Genomic DNA, 24,929 nt, shown 5'->3' with positions numbered 1-24,929 from the left:
GAGCCTTGGTGAAAAACAACAAAAAAAAAGACAGGGAAGAGATGAGGCTGGTATTATTACAGGCATAGATGAATTTATGAGATACAGCATAGATATAACCAAAGTGCTAAATTGCTTAGGATATAGTGTAACCAAGAAAAAAAGAAGCAAGTAGCACTTGGGCACTGTCATCCAGGATGTTGTATGTACTGAAATCTTCTTGTGTTTGGTTTGGGCTTGAGTTAATGCTTTTTGGTTTGGCCCAGGTTCAGCTCAGGAGGGAAAATAATAATGGTTCAAACAGGTTTGGAGCTTCATCAACTGATTGAAATGGGTTCGAAGAAAACAAAAAAAGAAAACTTTCATGCGCCTCCGTTTGACAAACTCATGATGCTTCTGGAGAAATATAGAAGTTTTCTGGGATGCTAATACTACTGCAGACCGTTTTATTTCGCATGGGCATTATCACAAAAATGATTCGCCATATGCAGCTGTGTCTAGGGGTCAGGATTTGTACATTCAGTGAGCTTTGTGGTGTCCTCTGTGCCTATGCAATGCTTTACTGCATTACCTCTGTCTCAAGTTTTCTTTTTCATTAGATTTTTGAAGTTGCCTGTGCTTGCCCATAACATTTAAAATGAAGTAGGTACGTAATGTACTGTTAACTGCCCATGTATTGAATGTTCATCTTACATTAATGAAAGGAGGCAGCTAGTGTTAAGTCTTCGGAATAGTAGAATTTTGGGCCAGTTGGTGATGCATGCTTCAGTACGGTGAAGCATGATAAATGGGACACACTTTAAGAGAACACGTAATGTAGTAAAACGGACTACTAGGCTAGTTGGTAGATGCGGTAGATGCTCATAGCTAAAGATCGTGCACGAAAACAAGACAGGACGAGAGCGGTTATTGGGTAGGTGTTCTTGACTTGCAACTATGCATTCTGCATGAGTTATGCAATACGCACCTGTGATGGTGAGCAGGAGGGTGCATTGTGTGAAGGCAAGTTTTTAAGTGAATGGATAGGTCGGAACCAGCGAACAGGTGATACACGTGATATAAATGGCAGTTGTCAACTGGGGACAGAGTAATGCATTTTCAAAAATGTGAGTAAATGGGATCGAAGAAATTCTGGTTTTGTTTGGTTGTAGTTTAGATGTTCAGTAATGGTTAGAAGAAAAAATAATTGCCAAGGATTTTTAAAACTTTTTGTTTGCATTTGAAAGTGGCGTCATTTAAACCAACGGTCGCGAATATGGGTAGAAGTATTGGCGTGGCTATTGGGCAAGTTCGGGAAGCACAATTTTTCTCTGAAGACGGTGACCTCTGCATGATGCGGCCAGCTGGAGACAACACGAGTTCCCCGTGTGTCCTTGCTTCTTGATCAGAGCGGTTGGTCGTGGAAATGACAACCACCTTTTGTCGGTGTAGGCCTCTATTGACACACCGGGCGGGAAGGAAGGAATAAAAGGCTGTGAATAGTAAATTTTTTAAAATTATTCATTAATACTGTCAGCCGTAAGGCGATTACAGGGCAAACGCAGACAATACAGCTCAACAAGTGTATGTACACAACCACAAGTACAAACTTTTATACAAACCTAGTTCAATCAAGTAGAAAGCAACAACCACCATAACACAATCGCCCAGTGGCTATGTGGATACAGGCCGCAAGTACAGCAGATTTTCTGACAAACACTCATAACGGTATGGAAAAAAAATTACAAGAATTTTTATTCAGAAAAGTAACGGGACAAACAATGCCCAAAATTGAGCAGATTATCTGGTTGTTCTTGGAAAGAAAGCACTTAAAGGAGGTAATTCGGGCCTTCATGGGTGTAATCTGGTCTTTGTGAGAAGTTCACACAGCTCTTGAGGAACGCTTCTCAAGTAGGGGCTTGTGTTTAGGTTGAAGAGATTATTGCGCAAAAGATAAAGAAATCTTAGCCTGGTGACCTTCCTTCAGTTTGAAAGTGAAAGTAAGTTTAGCTCATGGAGCATGTCAGTCACTGAATCTGTAATTTTATATCTAGATAGAATCAACCTAGCTGCCCTTCTATAAACTTTTTTGATCTTATCAACTTGGTTTGTCTGATGTAGATCCCATACGATGCTCGCATATTCCAGTGTTGAACGTACCAGCGGGAGATAGGCAATTACTTTTACTTTTCTGGAAGCAAGCTTCAATTTTCTTCTGATGAACCACAACTTCGTTTTGGCTTTTGAGCATGTGTTATTGATGTGTGTATGCCAGTTTAGATTTGAAGATATAGTGACACCTAAATATTTGGAATGGTTGACATGTGTTAAAGACCACCCAGTCATACTATAATAAAAAAATTACATTTTTGGTTTTGTTTGTAATTGTAATATATGAAGTTTTTGCATAATTAATTTTCATTTTGTATGCTGTGCACCATTGATTAATAGTGTTCGATGCAGAATTTAGTGTGCACTGGTCTTCTTGCTTTGAAATAACCGAGCAAATTAATAATCAATGAATAGCCGGTCTGTAGCATGGGGCAAGATGGAAACTGCAATGTTACTGATGTAGCATAAAGATAATGTGGCGCCTAGCACATACTCCTGATGTACACATGAGGGTTCCCCCAATACGTCAGATTTTGTGCCATTTACCTTCACAAACTGAGTTTTGTTGGTGAGGTGTGCTTTTATCCACTAAACAGTATTTCTGTTTACACCAAGGTCAAACAGCTTGTCACCAAGCTCATCATGTGGAACACGGTCAAATGCTTTAGACATGTCCAAGCTAATTGCATCGATCTACTTGATCTCTGTCTGAACGGGAATTAGCTTTTTGGTGTCTTCAAGGTGTTTGGATAAGCACTTTGCCTAGACATGCTCAAGTATTTTGCAACAGGTGCAAGTGATAGAAATAGGTCTATAATTATCAGGAATGTGCTTGTTTCCAGATTTCTGTACTGGTGCTGTAGCCAATCGGTAAGCAATGGTACTCTAAAGATGTTTTAAATATGGCAAGTAGATATTTAGCAACCCATTCTGCGGGTCGCCTTTGAAACTCATTAGGAATAGAATCAGGGCCGTGTAACTTTTTCGTGTCTAAAATATGTAGGAGGGAAGATATACCTTGTTCGAACGAAACAACACCTGCATGTCAGAGGACAGTGCAGACCACCCTGCACTGGAATTTGGAGGCAACGAGGCAGGAAGACTGAACACAGAATGGAGATGAGCTATTGCGTCTGTTGGCGATTTCTGATTGGTCAGTAATAACACAGTCATCCATTTTAATGAACCTCATCATTCCTTACGAGGGTGAGAGCTGATGCCAAAAATGCTGTGGAGCAGTTTTCATAAATTGTGTGAGCTTTTCCGAAAAGTATTCTTCTTTTGCTGCCACCGACATGTGTTTAGGCATTAAAAAAAAGCGCGATATTTAATTTGGATTCTTATCTCACTTGTGTTTTCTACGTTTAATCACGTTTTGTTTGGATAATCCCATGATTCATCCAGGGACTATGCTTTCTGACTATATTATTTTTTTGAAGAACAAGCTTTTGTAGGCAAGACAGTTGACAATGTGTTTAATCTTATTCCACACTGTCTTGATGTCATTCTCCACATCAAATGAGTCTAAGGACATTTCCAAATAGTCTAAGGTACTTACGTCATCAGCTTTTGAAAAGATCTCTAACACAAATAGTTCTCCTTTTTTCATGTTTTAAGTGGTCGGAGCTGTTTTAAGGAAGCTAAGACAAGCTCATGATCAGAAAGCTTTTTCTTAACGGACATGTCATATTCAGTTCTTTTACTGTTTATAAAAGCCAAATTCAATTTTGTTTCTATCCTTGTATGTTTAACAATTTGTTTGAGATCATTATTAAAAGTAATGTCCAGCACAGCCTCACAGTGTTTAGCATCAATTGTGCCTACCTCAAGCCACTCCCAAAGGACATTCGGCAAATTGAAATTGCCTGCAGTGATTACTTTTGCATTGGTAGATGCACAAGTTAAAAAATAGTCTTGAAATCGCATCGGATCCCAGCCTCAAAAGAGCCAGCAAAGTAGCTATCATTGGAGCCCCAAAGTGACCATAGAAAAGGGGCATCGGCACACACAGCTAGATGCTGGCATTGGCAGAGCCAGTTCAGCGTACACAAACACGTTTCAAATATAGCGTATAGTATAGAAGTACTAAGCTCAAATATAGTGAAGCATTTTAACAGACTCAGGTAAGGTGAAGAACTTGCACTGGATGTACCATATTTACTTGCATAATGCTTGCACTTCCTATATTGGCCATCAGAAATGAGAAATTTTTTCCAAGAGTAATCGTTGCACTCTTGAAAACGTCTGCAGACATAGTTGCCAGCTTCTTCTAACATAAGTGTTGACACTGACTCTGAATAGGTTGGGCCAGTTTTGCTTTATTTGTTTAATGACTCAAAGTTGAGCTAGTACCTGCAAATGAAGGGTCTTTTTCAATTACTGCTTGTGTAGAACCTATGCTCTTATTACAAGAGTAAATGCTATTTGGGAGTAATTTTTTGGTTGAGTTTGCAGTAGATTGTGTGAGAACCACATTTTACAGCCACTTTATTTGTTATTTTACAGCGAAGCTGATATCCTCTCGTTGGTCGGCATTTTTCATATACATGTCCGTGGTAAAAAATGTGGCCCAATCTCGAGTGTAGGGCAATACTCGGCCGACCCGCAGCAGAGGTGAAGCAGGCTTCAAGCACTTGGCAAAGTGAAGTGAAAAGTGCATACCCTCTTTGGAATCACGTGTACAACATAAAGAACAGCATTCATTTGAATAAAGAACGAGCACAGAACAAGTATCAAAACCACATAATTGGTGATAAGGCACTCCTGATAACAATGCGAAGCACGTAGCGCACCCTACATACATTTCCTGGTAAAGATTACTATTGCACAAGCTGCCACGGCAATGACAGCTTCACTTGACATCACTAGCCTTTTCTATATGAAAGAACCAGCCTATAGCAACTCACTGCAGCACCGCTATGGGTAGGCAACGCTTAGTTAGTACTCCTAATAAGTGGCATGAATGTGAGGAGCAGCAAAGGGAAAAGGAAGTGGCCGTATTACCAGCGACGGCGTGCTCTCAAATATACCATTACTCCCATTACTACCATTACTCTAAAGCAATAAAGCATTACATACGGCCCTTAGCAGTTGTAGCGGGGGCTTTCAACAGCTTCGCCGCACACCCACTTTCGCAGGGCAGGGATGGCAAGCCAGTTCTTTTTTTTTTTTTTCATTTAGCACCTAGAATGTTCCATGGGAAAATTTCCCCGGCGTAATTATTTCACTCCCCAATTTCGCATGAGTATTGTTCAAGTAAATACGGTAGTGAATAATTTGCAAAGCCCTGAGTAGATTTTGGGCCGGGGCAAACCGTATCACTAGGATTTCGAAAGTGTGCGAGAACTGCCTCTTACAACTTTCCTCTTATTTGATGTATGAGTTGCTCGAATTATTTACATTTGCAAAGGCTCTTTTTTTGTGCGTGTGTGTGTGATTGGTGCCTCGCACGTCATTCAAAGATTGTGAGCGTCACCGACTTGAGTGTTTACCTGCAGATGCGCTTCCGTGATGGACAATGCATCTCCGCGATCTCTGGCTTCATTCTGCAAAGTGCTGACCAGGGAGCGGCTATGGCTGCCTGACTGCTTGAACCGGCTAGTGGCTCATGCTGTGGAGAGGCCAGAGTGGCTCTTTCCCATCACGTTGTGCCACCTGCCGTATGTGTGCTTCCTCAGCGGCCTGGTTCCTGACAAGGCAGAGCAACTTGCAAAGATTGTCAGCTCCTTTGTTCTGAGGTAACAAGCAGCTCCTATCATTCCTTTACCAAGATTTATTTATTTAAGAATACTGGCAATCTCAAACGAGGCCATACATAGCAGCAATAGGGGTACAGTAAAGTATATGTAATGTTCAACTCATATGAGATACCATCAACATGACCTAAAATACTGATATGCTAATGGTATAATATAAAAAATTCAAAACAAGCAAGGCTCATTGAGCTGTATTACAAGAGGCAGACATTACCTGCATGAGAAATTGAAATGCATATTGAACTGATTAGCAGAACTTGACTAATGAAGTTGACTAATTACTTTACGACATCTATTGTAGTTCACTAATATAGTAGCAGCCGGTGACATTGTAAGGCACGTGCACTCATAATTAACCCTGAGGATGGCCATGTGTCCAAAATATCAGCCATCATAAGTTGTGGTGAAAATATGCTGTTTTTCCACTTACTTTTTTAAGAACACATCATTTTATGCATTGAAGCATGAAATTAGCTCTAATCCTAATCTATTTCCTTGCACACTTTGGGAATTAGAAGGGTGGTGGGTTGGGCTAGCTGGTCTTCTATATTTAAAGAGTGGTGCAGCATGAAACAGTACACAAGGACGAGAAAAAGACGTGGAAAAATGCTTACTGCCAACTGAAATTAATTGCTTGAAATGTGGGTTTATATGATAACAAAGGGACAGAAAAATTGTTAGATCAGCAGAAAAACACATCAGAACAAATAAAAGGAACAAGCTGACTTATAAAATGTGTTAACAGGATAACACAATTGCCTGCAGCACTTGCTGACAATTTCAAGAAATGCCAACTCTTTCTTACTTTTTTTTTCCCCAATAGGGCGACTGATGGCTTGCATCAATGACTGATGGCTTGCTTATGCAAGCTATCAAAAGCCACTGTCACACGCTATGCTGGCTGCTTCGACAGTGATGCTAGTGCGATCATCTCCGTGTCTGAAGATGACCATTGTGTGCAGGGCAAAAATGCAATGCAGGGCTAAAAAAAAACCTTCTTTTCAAATGTGAACATTCTTCGCCTGTTTACGTTGGGGATCGTTAGGCACCTGCCCATCTAGCAAGTGCCATAGTGCTCAAGGGTATTCTATACATGACCACCCATGCCCACAATTGCCTGCATCTTTTTCTCGTCCTTCTGTCTTTTTCCACACTGTATCACTTTGAAGCATGGAAACGCGCGTTCTTTTCCAAAACATCTGGCCTCACAATGCACCTTGCATTATGTTCGGGTTCTTGACACACATATAACACGTTTTTTTTCTCTGTTGCTTCAAACTGGAGTGAGCTAAACCACTAAGCACCACTACGATCGCAACCACTGTTAGATATGGCGCCGTTTCCTGAGGCTACTTCGAGTTCCCCAAACCACTTCGAATCGCAGCACAGCTAATTGAGGAATGCAGAAGCAGGTGTGCCACATTCCTGAGGCAGGACACTTGCAAACAAGTTCGTACACCGCCGGGATTAGAAGGGGCCGTCGGACAATAGAGCCCAATCATCACCCCTCTTCGCCTTTCAAGAAGACATTTGCTACTGCTGCGCGGCCGTAGCACCGGGAGCAGGTGGGTCCTAGGACAATGGAGCATGAGCACCCCCCTCCCCTTCTCCTCCTTGGAAGAAGCGCATTGCCAGTCTGCGAGGCAAGATCGCAGGGGGATCAAGTGATCAAGAGAGGAGGACCAAGCGCCGACTCTCTTCGCCGGGTATGACAACATCGCACGGGCGCCTACCATTGGCTGAAAATGGCGTCATTTGAGCGGACTCTTCCATTGGCCAAACATGACGCGACTTCCAGTCCTCGAAGGGTTTAAAAGAAGGATTCTAGAAAGACCAGAGCATTCCCTAATTCTCGGATTCACCTCTCTCGAACTTCTTGCCGCGGGCCGCAGCGTCCGAGTTGCTGCCGGCCCGTAATGACTGTACGACCTGTTACTTGACTCTCACCTCCTTGTATATAATGTAAAATAAACCCTCCCAAGTTTGGTTTTCATCCCGAAGTCCGTCCCTCAACCCCTACACCACGTACAGCGCTCTCCTGAGCGTACTGCCTTTGCGCATTGCAGTCCACGCAGGCATGCACTGAATGTTGAGCCGGACTGTGATAGGGCAACTCCGCTCGCCATATTCTCCGTGGATCACAGGCGCCGACTATGGAGGGCTCCAGGGCCCGAGCCCCTCCGGAGATTTTTTAGGGAGGGGGGAGGGGGGGGGGCTGAGCCCCCCTGGCCAATGCCGAGCACGAAACTGCCTGGATGCGGCTTTTCATGCACAATAGATTAGAAGGCATGGGCCTATAAATTGTCTGGCTAGGTCACCTGACCTCTGTCCATTCGATTTCTTTCTTTGGGGTTATGTGAAATATTGTGCTTACATGATTGAGACGGCCATCAGATTAGTTCAGGGCAAGGATAACGCATGTCTGCCGTAGAATTCTGGCATCGGTCATCAAGAAAGCCTCATAAGATGTGATAAAATGGACACAGTACGGGGTAGCTGCAAAAGGAGACCTATTCGAACACGTCCTCTAGGCTGGTGTTCAAGAGAGCTTATGAATTCATAGATAATAAGGGCACACTGAAAGCTGGTGTTTTTTTTTTTTTTTTTTTTCAGACGCCCTGATTGCCAATTCGGCTCATTTAGAAGTGGTATATTTACTTTCTTGAACGCATCAGTTTTACCTTTTCTCTGCACGTTGGTCGCTTCCCGCTGTTTATTTTGCTTGCATTTTTTAAGACAAACCTGTTTTTGCAGCACGTATACACTTTTATGAAAAATAAAACGGTCACTTTAATTTGGCTTTGGTCCGACGCAAGTTTCTGCCGCGGAATATAGCTTCACGCACACTCTTTCGATGTGGTCCGAGCAGAGCTGGGATTTTGAAACATTCTATGCCTATTACATTGTTTCTTGCATTTCGTGCATGGTCAGAGGGCGCTTCGGCCGCGTTATCAAGGGGCTTTTGTTTTCAATGTCATCAGTCTGCTTTGACAGACGGATAATAAGTGTAACGTAGAAATGAGAGGAAGGATTAGCTGCAAAGCTGCAAGACATGCTGTTGGTGCTCCTTCCGTTGGTACGGAAGGAGCACCAACAGCATGTCCTGCAGCATGTGTTGCAGCATGTCTTGCATGTCAATTACACAGCGCATCACCTTATCAAGGTGATGCGCTGTCTCTTCAGGTTTGCGACAGGCAAGGCAGTTGCTTTCAATCAGTTAATTTGAGAGTGCTGCTTTATGATGCAGGTGGGAGTGCACTCACGGGGTATTTTTCATACATCAGGAGGTTTCTTTGCCATTTGGAAAAATCATACACAATTCATACGTCGCTGAAAATACTGCAGTTAGATGTCATTTCAGGGTGCCCAAAAATGCCTCATGGACACTTTGAAAAATTAGGACGGTACTTTTCGAGTTAGATAATTAATTGCGATTGCCGAATTAAATCTCAGTAATGAAAGAATTACTGGTGGCTACTCCACTGTACAGCAAACAATATGTACTAGGTTTTCTGAGAGTTGCGCAACTGCTCTTCTTAAAGTCTTGGTCATCATCATCCTCCACCTATCTAAAGTTCACTGCAGGACGAAGGCCTCTCCCTGCAATCTCCAATTACCCCTGTCCTGCGCCAACTGATTCCAACTAGCGCCCGCGAATCTCCTAATTTCATCGCTCCACCTAGTCTTCTGCCATCCTCGAATGTGTTTCCCTTCTCATGGTACCCCTTACGTAACACTAATGGTCCAACAGTTATCAAACCTGCGCATTACATGACCCGCCCAGCTCCATTTTTTTCTCTTAATGTTTATTAGAACATCGGCTATACCCGTTTGCTCTCTGATCCAAACTACTCCCTTTCTGTCTCTTTACATTATGCCTAGCATTCTTTGTTCCATCACTCTTTCCGTGGTCCTTAACTTGGTCTCGAGCTTCTTTGTCAATCTCCAAGTCTGCCCCATATGTCAGCACCGGTAAAATGCACTTATTTTACACCTTCCTTTTAAATGATAATGGTAAGCTTCAAGTCAGGAGCTGACAATGACTGCCATATGCAATCCAACCCATTTTTATTCTTCTATGAATTTCCTTCTCATGATCAAGGTTCTCTGTGATTAGTTGACCTAGGTATACTCCTTCATAGCCTCTAGAGGTTGACTGGTGATCCTGAACTCTTGTTTCCTTGCCCAGCTATTCATCAGTATCTTTGCCTTCTGCATATTAATCTTCAACCACACTCTTACAGTCTCTCTGTTAAGGTCCTCAATCATTTGTTGTAACTCATCTGCAGTGTTGCTGAATAGAAGAATGCCATCGGCAAACCAAAGGTCGCTGAGGTATTTGCCGTCAATCCTTACTCCTAAACCTTCCCAGTTTAATAGGTTGAATACTTCTTCCAAGCCCTTAGGGAATAGCATTGGAGAGATTGTGTCCCCTTGTCTTACCCCTTTCTTTACAGGCATCTTCCTACTTTTCTTGTGTAGAATTAAGGTGGCTGTAGAATCTCTATAGATATTTTCCAGGGTATTTATGTAAGCGGTCTATACGCCTTGGTTACGCTGTGCCACTATGACTCCTGGTATCTCTACTGAATCAAATGCCTTTTCGTAATCTATGAAAGCCATATAGAGAGGCTTATTGTACTCTGCGGATCTCTCGATAACCTGATTAATGACAAGCATGTGATCCATTGTAGAGTATCCTTTCCTCAAGCCAGCCTGTTCCCTTGCCTGGCTAAAGTCCAGTGTTGCCCTTATTCTATTGGAGATAATTTTGGTAAATTATTTATATAATACTGGGAGTAAGCTAATGGGCCTATAATTTTTCAGTTTTTTAATGTCTCTCTTTTTGTGGATTAGTATAATGTCTCCATTCTTCCAGTCTTCTGGAACCCTTGCAGTCGATAGACACTTCGTAAAGAGAGCCGCCTATTTTCCTAGCATTTTGTCTCCTTCATCTTTGATTAAATCGACTGTTATTCCATCTTCTCCTGCCACTCTTCCTCGTTTCTTGTCTTGCCAAGACCCTTCTGACCTCATCGCTAGTTATAGGAGGAGTTTCTGTATCCTGTTCATTAGTGTTTCTTCCGTTGCCTTTACTATACCTTCAAGATTGCTGATGATATTGCCCTGCTCATCTTTCAGTGCATACATCTTGGTTTGTTCTATTCCAAGTTTTCTTCTCACTGATTTCAGGCTGCGTCTGTTTTTTAAGGCTTCAGTCTTTCCCACGTTATAGTTTCGAATATCACTTATTTTTGCCTTGTTAATCAGTTCTGGCAGTTTCACGAATTTTATCTTATCTCTTGAGTTGGACACTTTCATTCTTTGTGGTTTCTTTATTAGGTCCTTTGTTACTTGGGAGAGCTTGCCTATTGGTGGCCTTGGTGCCTTGCCTCCCGCTCCTTGCCTCCCACTTGGTGCATTATAGTTGGGGAACACTGTATAATTCACTCAGTAACTGAATAGAGCCAAATCAGATTGACTCGAAATCAGAACCAACAGCAGTCATGCGCAGCAGCACTGATATTCAGACTCACAGAAAAAGAGAGAGAGAAAGTGAGAAAAGGGGAGAGCGATGTTGCAGTTTCACCGGGAAGGCGAAGCAGTATCAGTGATAATCAAGTGTGCAACAATTACACAAAGGAAGAGTACACCACCAAGAGGACTTGGGCTGGGAAATTGAACTGTCTCCTACTGTGATGTCTTGTATATACTCATATAACGCCGTCACTTCAGAGCTCAATTCTTTGAGGTCACATGAAGTTTCATGAAGTGCAAGAATTATATATATATATATATATATATATATATATATATATATATATATATATATATATATATATATATATATATATATATATATATATATATATATATATATATATATATTCTAAAGGTGTTTATTAGGCAGAGCTCGGAGCAGCGCAACGTCGACGGGCAGGGCAGTCACAACTTCCAAGCACAAGAGCCGTTTCTGAGCAGGAGCGCTCGACCCACTACTGTTTAGAGCCAGTAGCGCTGAACCCACTAGCCGTCTCTCTTCGCTACAATCACCCCCCCGGGAGCGAGAAGGGAGCCGTCCGGCGACCTAACAGCTCGTCACGATGAGCGGGTCGTAGTAAGGCTTTAAACGGTCGACATGGACAATGTCTCGTCCACGGCGGCGCATGTCTGAAGATGGCTCAACTGGTTCGATGACATAATTCACAGGAGATGCACGTTCGAGAACATGATAAGGGCCGTCATACTTAGGGACCAGTTTTGATGAGAGGCCAGGGGCAGTTAGAGGAACTGAGAGCCACACGAGCGCTCCCGGATCGAAGGTGACCGTGGCAGTGGCGTCACCGCGAGTGCTCCTCTGGCGCTCTTGATCAGCGGAAGTAAAGGCCCGTGCGAGGTCGCGGCACTCTTCTGCATGTCTGACCGTGGCAGAAATAGGCACGCACTCGGATGCATCCGGCCGGTACGGCAGAATGGTGTCAATGGTGTGCGAAGGGTGTTGACCATACAGCAAGAAATAGGGTGAAAATCCAGTGGTGCTCTGCGTAGCGGTATTATACGCGTAGGTGACGAATGGCAGAACGGCGTCCCAGTTCGTGTGGTCGGAGGCCACGTACATTGAAAGCATGTCGCCGAGCGTACGGTTGAAGCGTTCTGTGAGGCCGTTCGTTTGAGGGTGGTAAGCCGTAGTCGTACGATGAACAACGTGGCACTCTTTGAGAATCGCTTCAACGACTGCTGACAGGAAGACGCGTCCGCGATCGCTGAGCAGTTCTTGAGGTGGACCATGCCGCAGGATGAATCGGCGTAGCAGGAATGATGCAACATCGCGCGCTGTAGCTGCTGGGAGAGCGGCGGTTTCGGCGTATCGTGTAAGGTGATCTACTGCCACAATGGCCCAACGGTTACCAGACGACGTCAGGGGAAGTGGCCCATACAAATCGATGCCAACGCGCCCGAACGGCCGCATAGGGCAGGGTAGAGGCTGCAGACCAGCTGGCGAGTGGTGGGGTGAAGATTCTCGGCGCTGGCAGTTGGGGCATGAGCGAACGAACTTGTGAATATAGTTGTACATTCCCCGCCAGTAGTAGCGTCGTCGGAGGCGCTGGTAGGTTTTGAAAAGTCCCGAGTGAGCACACTGTGGATCAGAGTGGAACGATGCGCAGATATCAGAACGCAGGCTTCGAGGTACAACTAATAACCACTGGCGGCCGTCAGAGGTGTAATTGCGTCGGTGAAGCAGGTCGTCTCGAATGGCGAAATGGCGAGCTTGACGGCGCAATGCACGAGTGGTTGGCTGCGATGACGGATCAGCAAGGCAGTCTATGATGGAGGCAATCCAGGGGTCCTTGCGCTGCTCAGAAGCAATGGTCGCAATGTCGACGGAAGAAACGTCAAGCTGGGATATTGCGCAGCAGGGATTGTCGACTGGCAAGGGAGAACGTGAGAGGGCTTCAGCATCAGGGTGCTGGCGTCCGTTCCGGTACAGTACGCGGATATCGTAATCCTGTAAGCGAAGCGCCCAGCGGGCGAGACGGCCTGAGGGATCCTTCAATGACGACAGCCAGCATAGTGCATGGTGGTCCGTGACGACATCAAATTGTAGACCATACAAATAGGGCCGGAACTTGGTAAGCGCCCAGATGATCGCCAGGCATTCTTTTTCCGTGACGGTGTAATTGGTCTCGGCTTCAAGTCGCACCATGATCGAGAAGTATGAGAATCCTTTTTCATTCATAAATTTAACACTGTGTCATTCGGTATCAACTAGAGCGCAGGAAAAATGTCGTGCCTTTCTGCCATATCTTGATGTGTATATTCTTGTACAGAGTTGACAAACCATGCTGTAGCATAGCCATGGCGTGCTCGCAATAACGCCAGACCAGTGAAGCATCAGCGTAGTCAGTAGAACAAAATGAACGTTTATTCAAAGGTGTCAAGCGTATTTATAAGTAGCCGAGTGGCAGGAAGATAGAAAGGAGCACGTGTTAGTCGTGATAATCCGAACTCGAAGGATCGCCAGATAAGGCGATAAAAGGTGCGCGCACTTCGAAAATGCGTTAAGTTGCAACATTCCTTCCTCCTCAGAAATGAAAGCGTTGCACTGGCTTGCGTTCTCTCGTTGAGCGTCTCAGCGTTTGTTGGGCGACACCTGTATGCAACGGGGCCACTGGAATATCTGGTGCCGCAAAGTCTGGAGAATGGGTGCCATTTAGAATGCGCCGAGCAGTTATGCCTTCATCCCGATTCACCGTTTCTGGATGCTGTAGTTGTGTTGCTTGGTCCGGCTCACTGCGATGTGTGGTGGTTGTAGTTACTGTCGGTTTGTCCCCTGGTACTTCCTGTCGCGGGCGGACCTGGTCCACGTGCCGCTGGATGACTCCGTCCGATGTTTCCACGGTCACCATTCTCGCTCCCGACGTCGCCTTCACATGACCGGGCGTCCACTTGCTCCCCACACCGTAATTGCGGGCATACACTTCACTTGCAGGTAGCGGCAGCCAGTCATCTTGGTCCTCTTTTGGCCCTGCAAGTGCTGGAGGAAAGCATGTGTCCAAGCGTGAGCGTATTTGATAGCCCAAAAGTAGCTCTGCTGGGGATTTACCCGATTTTTGCGGAGTCCTCCGGTAGTTAAAAAGCAACCGTACTAGGTTGTCTTCAAGTTTTCCTTTCGTCATTTTTCGAAGACCATCTTTTATCGTTCGTACTGCCCTTTCCGCCGCACCATTAGACTGGGGATGGTATGGAGCGCATCGAAGGTGCACAATGTTGTTGTTTGCCACGAACAACGCGAAGTCTTGACTGGCAAATGGGGTCCCGTTGTCAGAAACGATCGTGCGCGGTATTCCAAACCTGCTGAAAATTCCACGCAGACAGTCAATGGTAGTCTGCGTTGAGGCATGTAACAAAGGTATTGCTTCGAGCCATTTGGTGTGTGCATCGACTAGTACGAGTATCATTTTTCCGCAGATCGGACCCGCGTAGTCAATGTGAATACGGGACCACCTTTCGCCTGTTTCAGGCCAGTTAACGACGGGAGCTGCAGTTGGCATCGGCAGATTTTGCACACAGAACTGGCATTGTGCAGACACGTCTTCAATATTTTTGTCGAGGCCTGGCCACCAGAACAAAGAACGAGCGACAGATTTCATTGCCGGTGAACCCTGGTGCGTTTCATGTAGGAGATGCAGCACTCGCTCCCTAGCTTCGGTCGGTATTATGACCCTATTACCCCAGTACACCAGTTCATGTGCTACGGATAATTCGAGCTTGCGGTCAAAAAAACGGCACTACGGCCCGGGCCATTCCGTTTGCGTTTCTGGGCCACCCATGTAATATGTACCGTTTGACCTCGACCAGGACCGGGTCAAAAGCCGTTAATGCTTTCAGCTCACGCGTTGTTATGGTGCCATTGTTCAGCTGGTTTAGCGACAGCACATATTCGGGCGGCTCACCGTCATCGTCAGATTCCGGAGATCTTTGCGGAAGTCGGCTGAGGGCGTCAGCGTTCAGCATCTGTCGTCCTGGTGCATACTGTAGCCGGTAGCGGTAGGCCCCCAGGTGGAGTGCCCAACGTTGTATCCGTGCGGCGGCCATTGTAGGCGTCTGCTTGTCCGATTTCAGCAGGCCCAACAATGGCTGGTGGTCAGTCACTAAGGTAAATTCCCGACCTAGAAGGTAGTCATGGAATTTCGTGACGCCGAATACCAGTGCCAGTGCCTCTCGCTCGAGCTGCGAATAGTTGCGCTCCGCCTGCGTTAATGTTCGCGAGCGGAACCCAATGGGCCTGTGAACGTTACCGGTCGTGTGAAACAAGACAGCTCCCACACCGTACGGAGACGCGTCACACTCCAGTTTAAGTTCCTTCGAAGGGTCGAAATGAACTAGAACCTTGGCTGTTTTAAGGCTTTGCTTGGCAAGATCAAACGCGTGCTCTTGCGGCTGTTTCCATTGCCAGCGTGCGTTCTTTTCAAGCAGTTGATACAATGGGCCAAGTGTGGTTGACATGTTCGGCAGAAACCGCGCGTAAAAAGTAATCATGCCCAAGAATGAACGTAGCTCACTGACATTACAGGGGCTCGGTGCCTTCATGATAGCGTCAAGGTTTTTCTCTGTCGGATGAAGCCCATCACGATCGATCCGATGGCCTAGATAAGTTACTGCTGGGCTACGCAAGTTGCATTTATCGAACCTTAGCTTTACACCGCGCTCTCGGAAGCGCTGTAAGACGTTTTTCAGCCTTTCGCCACCGTCACTCGCTTTTTCAGAAATGAGCACATCGTCAAGATAAGCCTGTGCTCCTGGAAGGCCAGCCAATACCTCATCCATTTTCCTTTGGAATATTGCGGGCGCTGAGGCTATACCGAAAGGAAGTCGATTGTAGCAAAATAGCCCTTTTGGCGTAATAATGACGCAAACTTTCTTCGCGTTATCGTTTAGCGCTACTTGATTGTATGCATCCCGTAAATCCAGAGTGCTGAAATAGTCCCCATCGTGTAATCGGGCAAACATATCCTCAATGATTGGCAATGGGTATTGCTCAGTTGCACACGCCGGATTTACTGTGGCCTTGAAATCCCCGCAGATTCTTACTGCGCCGTCTTTCTTAAGCACTACGACTATGGGCGTTGCCCATTCAGAGTGGGCCACCGGCGACAGCACGCCTACAGAAACTAAACGGTCTAGCTCGAGTGACACTTGCTCGCGTAGCGCGTATGGAATGGGTCTGGCCTTGCAGAACTTGGGTACGGCGCCTTCCTTCATGTGCAGGCTGGCTGGAGGACCCTTGATTAGCCCCAGTTCCTCGGAGAACACGTCGTTGTAGTCATTGAATATGCTGTTCACACTGGATTCGCTCGAGTCATTTGTTACCGCCGAGGTCTCTACAAAACTAACCACTGGAGCACCTGCGCTGTTCAGCCGCTGGATTAAATCGCGACCGCAGAGGCTTGGTCCCGCACAGTCCAAGACTGTCAGCGCACACTCCACTGTCACCCCTTTATGACAAACCTGGAGCGCAAGCTCCCCAAGTACTGGAAGGCGTCCTGTGTAGCAAGATAAATTGAGACTGGACGGTTTCAGTTTCGGCCATTGCTCACGGTGCTTATAATATAGTTCACGCGGGATGACACAAACGGGCGACCCGGTATCAACTTCCATGCTAAGCTGCACACCGCACCAAGCAAACGTTCGGCGGATCGGCGGTTCCAGACAGCTTTTTCGTTGGGATACCAAAGTCCAAATGTGGGCGGCTTCGGATTCCTCGTCGGCTGAGGCTTCCGTCCCCAAGAGGGTGTTAGTTTGGGCTGTCCTTGCAGTGCCTTGTTCTCGAGCCCCGCGACTTCGACATTTCCTTGCAAGGTGACCACGTCGTCCACAGCGGTAACAGCGAGCGTTAGACCAGGGCAACACGCGTCATTATGTTTTGTACTACCGCACCTTGCGCATTCTTGACGTGCGGCAGCCCTCCTCTCATCCACTAGAGTTTCTCTCTGATACGCCTGTACTTTTAGCACGGGTGTCGTTGCCGGTCCGATCATCTCTTTTACATCACTATCCGCAGCCTCAGCTGCAAGGGCCATCGCTTCAGCGTCTTGTAGCGTTAATTCCCGCTGTGCCAGTAGCTGCTTCTGCAGGGCACCTGACCGTATTCCACAAACAATGCGATCTCGAAGCATGCGATCCAAAGCACTGCCAAAATTGCAATTGTCAGCTATTCGGCAAATGTCTACCAGGAATTCATTAACAGGCTCGCCCTCCGCTTGACATCGACTGAAAAACTTGTAGCTTTCGGTGATTTCGTGTCTCTTGGGACTGTAGTGCTCACTCAAAACTTCGACGACTTCTTCATACGTCAATGCATTTGGCTTGCGTGGAGCCACCTTCCCTGCCAGCACTTGGATCGTATGCGTATTTAACGCAGCAACAAGCAATGCTCTTTTCTTAGTCGAGTCTTCAATCGCATTCGCTTCAAAGTATGCTTCTACTTTTATAAGGTACGGCTTCCACTTATCTTTGCCTTCTTCGAAGTCGGGAAGTTGGTGAGCCATGATGACCTTGGTTTCTCGGTTCTGCGTGGGTTCTGGTTCAGCGTCGACTTTCACTGCATGGGCGATGTCCATCTTCGTCGCCACTGTAGCATAGCCATGGCGTGCTCGCAATAACGCCAGACCAGTGAAGCATCAGCGTAGTCAGTAGAACAAAATGAACGTTTATTCAAAGGTGTCAAGCGTATTTATAAGCAGCCGAGTGGCAGGAAGATAGAAAGGAGCACGTGTTAGTCGTGATAATCCGAACTCGAAGGATCGCCAGATAAGGCGATAAAAGGTGCGCGCACTTCGAAAATGCGTTAAGTTGCAACACATGCCAAATCAATTTGTTCCTAGTTTTGCCATGTCGCAATTGACATCATTCTGTAACTTCATGTACCATCATCGTGATACCATAATGATATTTCATACATATCATTTATCGGCCTATGTTATACTTACTGCTGTACTTTTTCTGTTATTATTTGCAAGTGTACATGTGCATGTACTGCTGATTATGCCCACATGCACATGCCCATAAAAGCGGGTGCGCACTTGTGTATTCTGACGAAGGCCGTGCCACGGCCGAAACGTTAGAACATTAAAAATGCAATTTTCGTAAGTGTGCTCCTTCGTTTATTCAACTATATATATATATATATTATACAAGCGTGTGTGGGGTGGGGGGGTTCGGAAAGCTAGTCGGGCTCCAGCCCCGCCGGAAAAATGAAAACTCTCCGCCTATGCCGTGGATGGTGCCATTTTGCTTGACACAAGAGCATGCCAGCTGGCAGTTGTCGCGACCACGCACTTTGTGCTGTCTTTATTCTCCTGATTTTGAACACTGTTAGCGTAGCTTCACTGTGGTTTTGGCTGATTAATCACAACCTTGAGCAAGACAAATGCTACTGTTTTGCAGGCGCATCAAGTGAGTGGTCTTCAAAGTAGCATGGTTGTGTCAAATTCCACGAATCATCCATCCTTATGAAACTCTTACAAAGCAAGGTTTGTGTTTCAGGAACTTTAACGACCTGCCTACTTTGGAAGTGCTTGAAGTGGCAGTGGCCCTGGGCTTCTTCCAGTGCCTGGAGAGTGACTTGATCCACCGTATTTTCGCTCTGCCCTTCATGGAACGCCTCGACCGTGAGCTGACCGGTAGGTAGACTGAAGTCATGATCGCCTTAATGCATGTGATGACATTCTGGCTATTGCCAGGCTTTTAGCAGATCTTAGAACCTTTAAAACATTCCAAATGCAATTTTCAAGCAATTTAAAACCGTTATGTTTTTTTTTGGTGCCTAAAACAACTCTTGAATTTTGTTTCCTACCAAGCTTAGCAGTTTTTTTGTCACATCAAGCTACAAGGCTAGTGCGAGCAAAAAGTAAAGCCAGTCCAACCCATTTAGCAGAATATAACTATAGACCCTTTTCATGGAGTAGATTGTTCTAAAAGAACACGATGGTGCTTTCGGCCTTCGTGCCACATGTTGCCTCAAGCAAAAGCAAGCGAATGTGAAACATTACCACTGCTGCCTTGCGATCGGCTGTCGGAACTGCAACTGGGTGATTGCTTATGCACACTGCTCCATTTATGCTGCAAAATGTGGAACGGTATAGAAAAAGCATGTGCATTAGTTGACTGCAAAAAGAGTTGCTGGCATAATAAAGAATGGATTGTACCTGTGTGGTCAAGTTCATGAACTGGTGCTACACCAGGACTACCTGTTTTTCTGGCCTTTCCCGATGCACGGCTTTCCTCAGCGATAAAAGAAATGCACTCATCCACCGATTTTGGATCGCTAGCCTCCAAAGTAAGGACTTCAACCCATGATCATCGGCAAGAGTGAGTAGTGTTCGTTACACAGTGACAAAAGGAATTAGCGCCGTGCATCACTTCCTGGCACAGTAAGTTCCTCGCACCTATGTACATACATTCACCCCAGCTCATACTCAAACTTACACCCACTCTATCGCTCACATATAAAAAATAAGTAAATAGGTGCGCTCTTGAATCAATGTGCCCGAGCATGGGTAATCTACTGCACCAACAGTTTTTGAATGTTTCAGGCTGAACGTTTCATGACGATACACAGAGTAAGTGAGTGACGAGTGATAATATGTTCTTGCTACACGCTATTACAAAGTACAGAACATCTATGTTCCAAGCCTGGTACACAGCAAGAACAAAGCTGCCACAGCTGAGCACATCTGGGAGCTATCATATAGGGACCACACCGAGGAACACTACTGGGTCAGAAAGGTAACAAGCTGCTGCTTCAAAGTGAGTGGCAAATAAAGAACCAAGAGCAAAAGACACTGCTCTTGATTTACCTCAAAAGTGGAAAGTTTGGATGGCTTGGAATACATTTCTAACCCCGCTTGTAATACAAGCACTGTATACCTACACTGTTCACACTGTTTGGACAAGGTGTAATAAGCTTCAAAAGTGCTTACATGTCCTCTGAAGATGTGGCCAAAGCCCCATGTCATCCACCTATCACAATGTATGATATTCACCAAAACAGAGATTTGCTGAGCCACGCCGGTGTCATGCACATGCAATGTAAACACAAGGGCAACAGAAGCAATTGAGGCAAACAGTGGTTTGGTCACCATGTTGTCCAACATGGTGGCGCCAACCAACAGGATCACCGTGAAAAGGATCTATAGTATTTATCAATTGGATGTATAATATGAATGCACATCCAATTGACTATATCAGCCACTTATTTCCAATAAAAGGCAAATAAATGTTCCAGTTATGTTGGATTTATTGCTGATTAGGTGTTTCCCTTTAACAGGGGATTGTACTGTACATGAGCTGAAGATGACAGTCCTGATAATTTCTTGCACCTTCTTTCTGTATTCCTGGTGGGAAAGTGAGATGTGTAATGATAATTAGCTTGTTTCCTGATCTAAGCAGAAAAATGGTTTACAAAGTCAGGTTTTTGTCATGGCCTCAGAGGCCAAGTGAAAAAAATTTTGGACAACATAAAATCCTTAGTTTCATATAGCGTAGATAAAAAGCATTCTCCATGGAAATATTTATGTTTGAGTACAAGTATATAAATCATGAAAGGACTTCAAAGCTATATGCTCCTGGCACTGAAACCATATCAAAAAGAAGCACTCACCGGAAATGATCCAGAACTGGGAACGTTCAGAACCAGCAAGTTTCCTCAACAAGGCCTCTTAGATTAGCTGTGGTGTGCTTACGCCACGTAAAAGCACTAAGTCATTTTAAACTGATCAAGTGTTGTTTTCAAAGCTCTGTTGTTGCTAGTTTTGCAGTAATAGATTGAATATTAAAAGCAAAACTGAAGGTCAAAGTTCAATTTTTTTTTTTTTTAGTTCGCATGAAAACCCCAGTGCAGCATCACGGGTTTCAGAAAACATTTGTGATTTGGGCCATTGTGACTTTGTAAACGTTCTTGAAACTGGCTAAGTTAAGTCTTTGTCTCCTTCGGAACACAATGAGGTACGTCTCTATTGCTAAAAATCATTTCAGCCTGAGCAGACATTGTTAAAATATATGGCTTTATGTAATAGTTCTGCGGAAACCTGTAAGGTGGAGAGAAGTAATTAATTAAGTGCCCCTTTAAAATCTCAATGGCCGTGGCCTCGTGTCTGCGGCATATCCACTAACAGCATGTGCTGTTAGTGGATGTTAGTGTGCTCAGGTGATATCCAAAGGCTGTTAATATATAAAGTTCAGCAGTTACCAATTCTGCTACTTTGCCAAGGATCCTTCAATATCACAGGACTGCGAGCAATGGAAAAAAGGCGACTACAGTCGCTGGGGTCAAGAAATAAAATGTAGAGATTGTCTTTTCGCCTTCTTGACAGCATTGTAACATAGTGAAGAGAGCCTGTAAACACATTTATACCGTATAAACGCTTGTAAGGGCCGCACTCTTTTTTTTTTTTTCGAGATAGAGGGCCAATTTTCACAGTGCAGTCCATAAATGTGATGTGTAAAAAAATGTTTTTTTTTTTTAAGTAAAAACAACATACAGTACCAATTAGTGAGCAGAGAGTGTTTATTGCAGTTTACGACATATATGCTCAGTCGTCGTCACTCGGCGATTCCTCAGATTCTGAGCTGGTGCAGTGTTGCGGTGCACACTCATCCCACAAGAAGTCATCTTCAGCGCCATCCAAGCTGTTTGAGGTTTCGGTGACTTTTAAATCCATGGAATTTGATTTCCATTGACACCGAGCTCCACGTGGACATGATCCAGCCAATTACAGTCACAAGCGAGGCCCTCTTGAGACGTCTGGACGGCGTCTGCTAACCTAACCCTACAGCTAGAATAGAACTGGCAGAACTATCGAAGTTAATCAACAAGCGTAAGACAGCTGACATAAAGAAATATAATATGGATAGAATTAAACATGCTCTCAGGAACGGAGGAAGCCTAAAAACAGTGAAGAAGAAACTAGGAATTGGCAAGAATCAGATGTATGCGTTAAGAGACAAAGCCGGCAATATCATTAGTAATATGGATGAGATAGTTCAAGTGGCTGAGGAGTTCTATAGAGATTTATACAGTACCAGTGGCAGCCACGATGATAATGGAAGAGAAAATAGTCTAGAGGAATTCGAAATCCCACAGGTAACGCCGGAAGAAGTAAAGAAAGCCTTGGGAGATATGCAAAGGGGGAAGGCAGCTGGGGAGGATCAGGTAACAGCAGATTTGTTGAAGGATGGTGGGCAGATTGTTCTAGAGAAACTGGCCACCCTGTATACGCAATGCCTCATGACTGCAATCTTGGAAAAACGCTAACATATTCCTAATCCATAAGAAAGGGGACGCGAAAGACTTGAAAAATTATAGACCGATCAGCTTACTGTCCGTTGCCTACAAAGTATATACTAAGGTAATTGCAAATAGAATCAGGAACATCTTAGACTTCTGTCAACCAAAGGACTAGGCAGGATTCCGCAAAGGCTACTCAACAATAGACCATATTCACAGTATCAATCAGGTGATAGAAAAATGTGCGGAATATAACCAACCTTTATATTTAGCTTTCATTGATTACGGGAAAGCATTTGATTCAGTCAAAACCTCAGCAGACATGGAGGCATTGCGGAATCAGGGTGTAGACGAGCCGTATGTAAAAATACTGAAAGATATCTATAGCGGCTCCACAGCCACCGTAGTCCTCCATAAAGAAAGCAACAAAATGCCAATAAAGAAAGGCGTCAGGCAGGGAGATACGATCTCTCCAATGCTATTCACAGCGTGTTTACAAGAGGTATTCAGAGACCTGGATTGGGAAGAATTGGGGATAAGAGTTAATGGAGAATACCTTAGTAACTTGCGATTCGCTGATAATATTGCCTTGCTTAGTAACTCAGGGGACCAACTGCAATGCATGCTCACTGACCTGGAGAGGCAAAGCCGAAGGGTGGGTCTAAAAATTAATCTGCTGAAAACTAAAGTAATGTTTAACAGTCTCGGAAGAGAACAGCAGTTTACGATAGCTGGTGAGGCACTGGAAGTTGTAAGGGAGTACATCTACTTAGGACAGGTAGTGACTGCAGATCCGGATCATGAGACTGAAATAATCAGAAGAATAAGAATGGGCTGGGGTGCGTTTGGCAGGCATTCTCAGATCATGAACAGCGGATTGCCATTATCCCTCAAAAGAAAAGTTTATTACAGCTGTGTCTTACCAGTACTCACGTACGGGGCAGAAACCTGGAGGCTTACGAAAAGGGTTCTACTTAAATTGAGGACGGCGCAACAATCTATGGAAAGAAGAATGATAGGTGTAACGTTAAGGGATAAGAAAAGGGCAAATTGGGTGAGGGAACAAACGCGAGTTAATGATATCTTAGTTGAAATCAAGAAAAAGAAATGGGCATGGGCAGGACACGTAATGAGGAGGGAAGATAACTGATGGTCATTAAGAGTTACAGAATGTATTCCAAGGGAAGGGAAGCGTAGCAAAGGGCGGCAGAAAATTAGGTGGGCGGATGAGATTAAGAAGTTTGCAGGGACAACATGGCCACAATTAGTACATGACCGGGGTAGTTGGAGAAGTATGGGAGAGGCCTTTGCCCTGCAGTGGGCGTAACCACACTGATGATGATGGTGATGGTGATGATGATGATGATAATGATGATGCATTCTCTCGTGCCATCTGTCAATGGTGCCTGAAATCTCACAGACATGCGCACATGTTGAAAATGTGTGGGTTGAGGAAAAGGTGGGGGTGAGGGCCCCTACGTGGATTATTATCTTTTTTTTTTTTTTTGATACGTATTTCAGAGAACCAGGGTGTGGCCTATATGGGTGCAGCCATTACACAGATTTATGCAATATTTATGTCTCTACCCATGGCATTTCGGTGGAGGTGCTGGGTACTATGCAAGACGGAACTTCACAGCAGACGTGTCCTGGTTAGTTCCACTGTGTCAACAAACGGGGATGCTGCTTTAACCACAACTGGATCTTGATCCAACCATGCGACTTTGGCTCTTTTTGCAGCACTGATACCATTGATGTTGCTGGCTGGCTTGGGAATTACGAGCATGTTGCAATGAACAATCGGTCGGACCCAACAGTGACGCTCGCGAATGTCGCTTTCTACCTCAGCAGGACAGTGCACGTCTGGTTTGACACTCGCGAAGCAGAGCTGACCATCTAGGACCTATGCAAGCAGAAACTTTGTCGCCTATTTGGCAAACGAATTGGTCGCCAGCATGCTGCTTCAAATATACCTCTCCTGTCGCACTCAAACTCCCACGCAGTCATATGTGTCATATATACTTGACATTATCCCCTTGGCCACCAACTTAATACCAACATGACCGAGGTAGACTAAGTAAGCCATGTACCGAAAGGCATTGCTGATGATCCTTTCAATGTGCTGGTAATTAAGGACTACTCAACCGTTGAAGACACTATGAAGTAGTGCAAGCGTTTTCAAGAACTAAAGGGTCGCCGCATTGCCCAACACATTGGGCAACAGTGCTTGGGGGCCACATTGCCCTTGTGGCCCCCAAGCACTGCCACTACATTGTCCTGTGTGGACCTTCAGCTACCCAATCGGCTACCCACCA

General features: G+C 45.1%; 1 protein-coding gene across 1 annotated transcript in view; it reads left to right on the top strand.

Moving 5' to 3' along the window:
• The window catches only part of LOC135919226 (FAST kinase domain-containing protein 1, mitochondrial-like), a 73,112-nt gene that overhangs the window by 12,914 nt on the left and 35,269 nt on the right, over positions 1-24,929 (top strand). Inside the window, exons 4-5 of the mRNA XM_065452929.1 lie at positions 5,568-5,807; positions 18,873-19,009. Of these exons, the coding sequence (XP_065309001.1) occupies positions 5,568-5,807; positions 18,873-19,009 (377 nt within the window). The remainder of the gene's footprint in view (positions 1-5,567; positions 5,808-18,872; positions 19,010-24,929) is intronic.

Source organism: Dermacentor albipictus, chromosome 4, assembly GCF_038994185.2.
Source record: "Dermacentor albipictus isolate Rhodes 1998 colony chromosome 4, USDA_Dalb.pri_finalv2, whole genome shotgun sequence".
Lineage (NCBI taxonomy): Eukaryota > Metazoa > Arthropoda > Arachnida > Ixodida > Ixodidae > Dermacentor > Dermacentor albipictus.
This window is presented reverse-complemented; position numbering and strand designations above follow the sequence as displayed.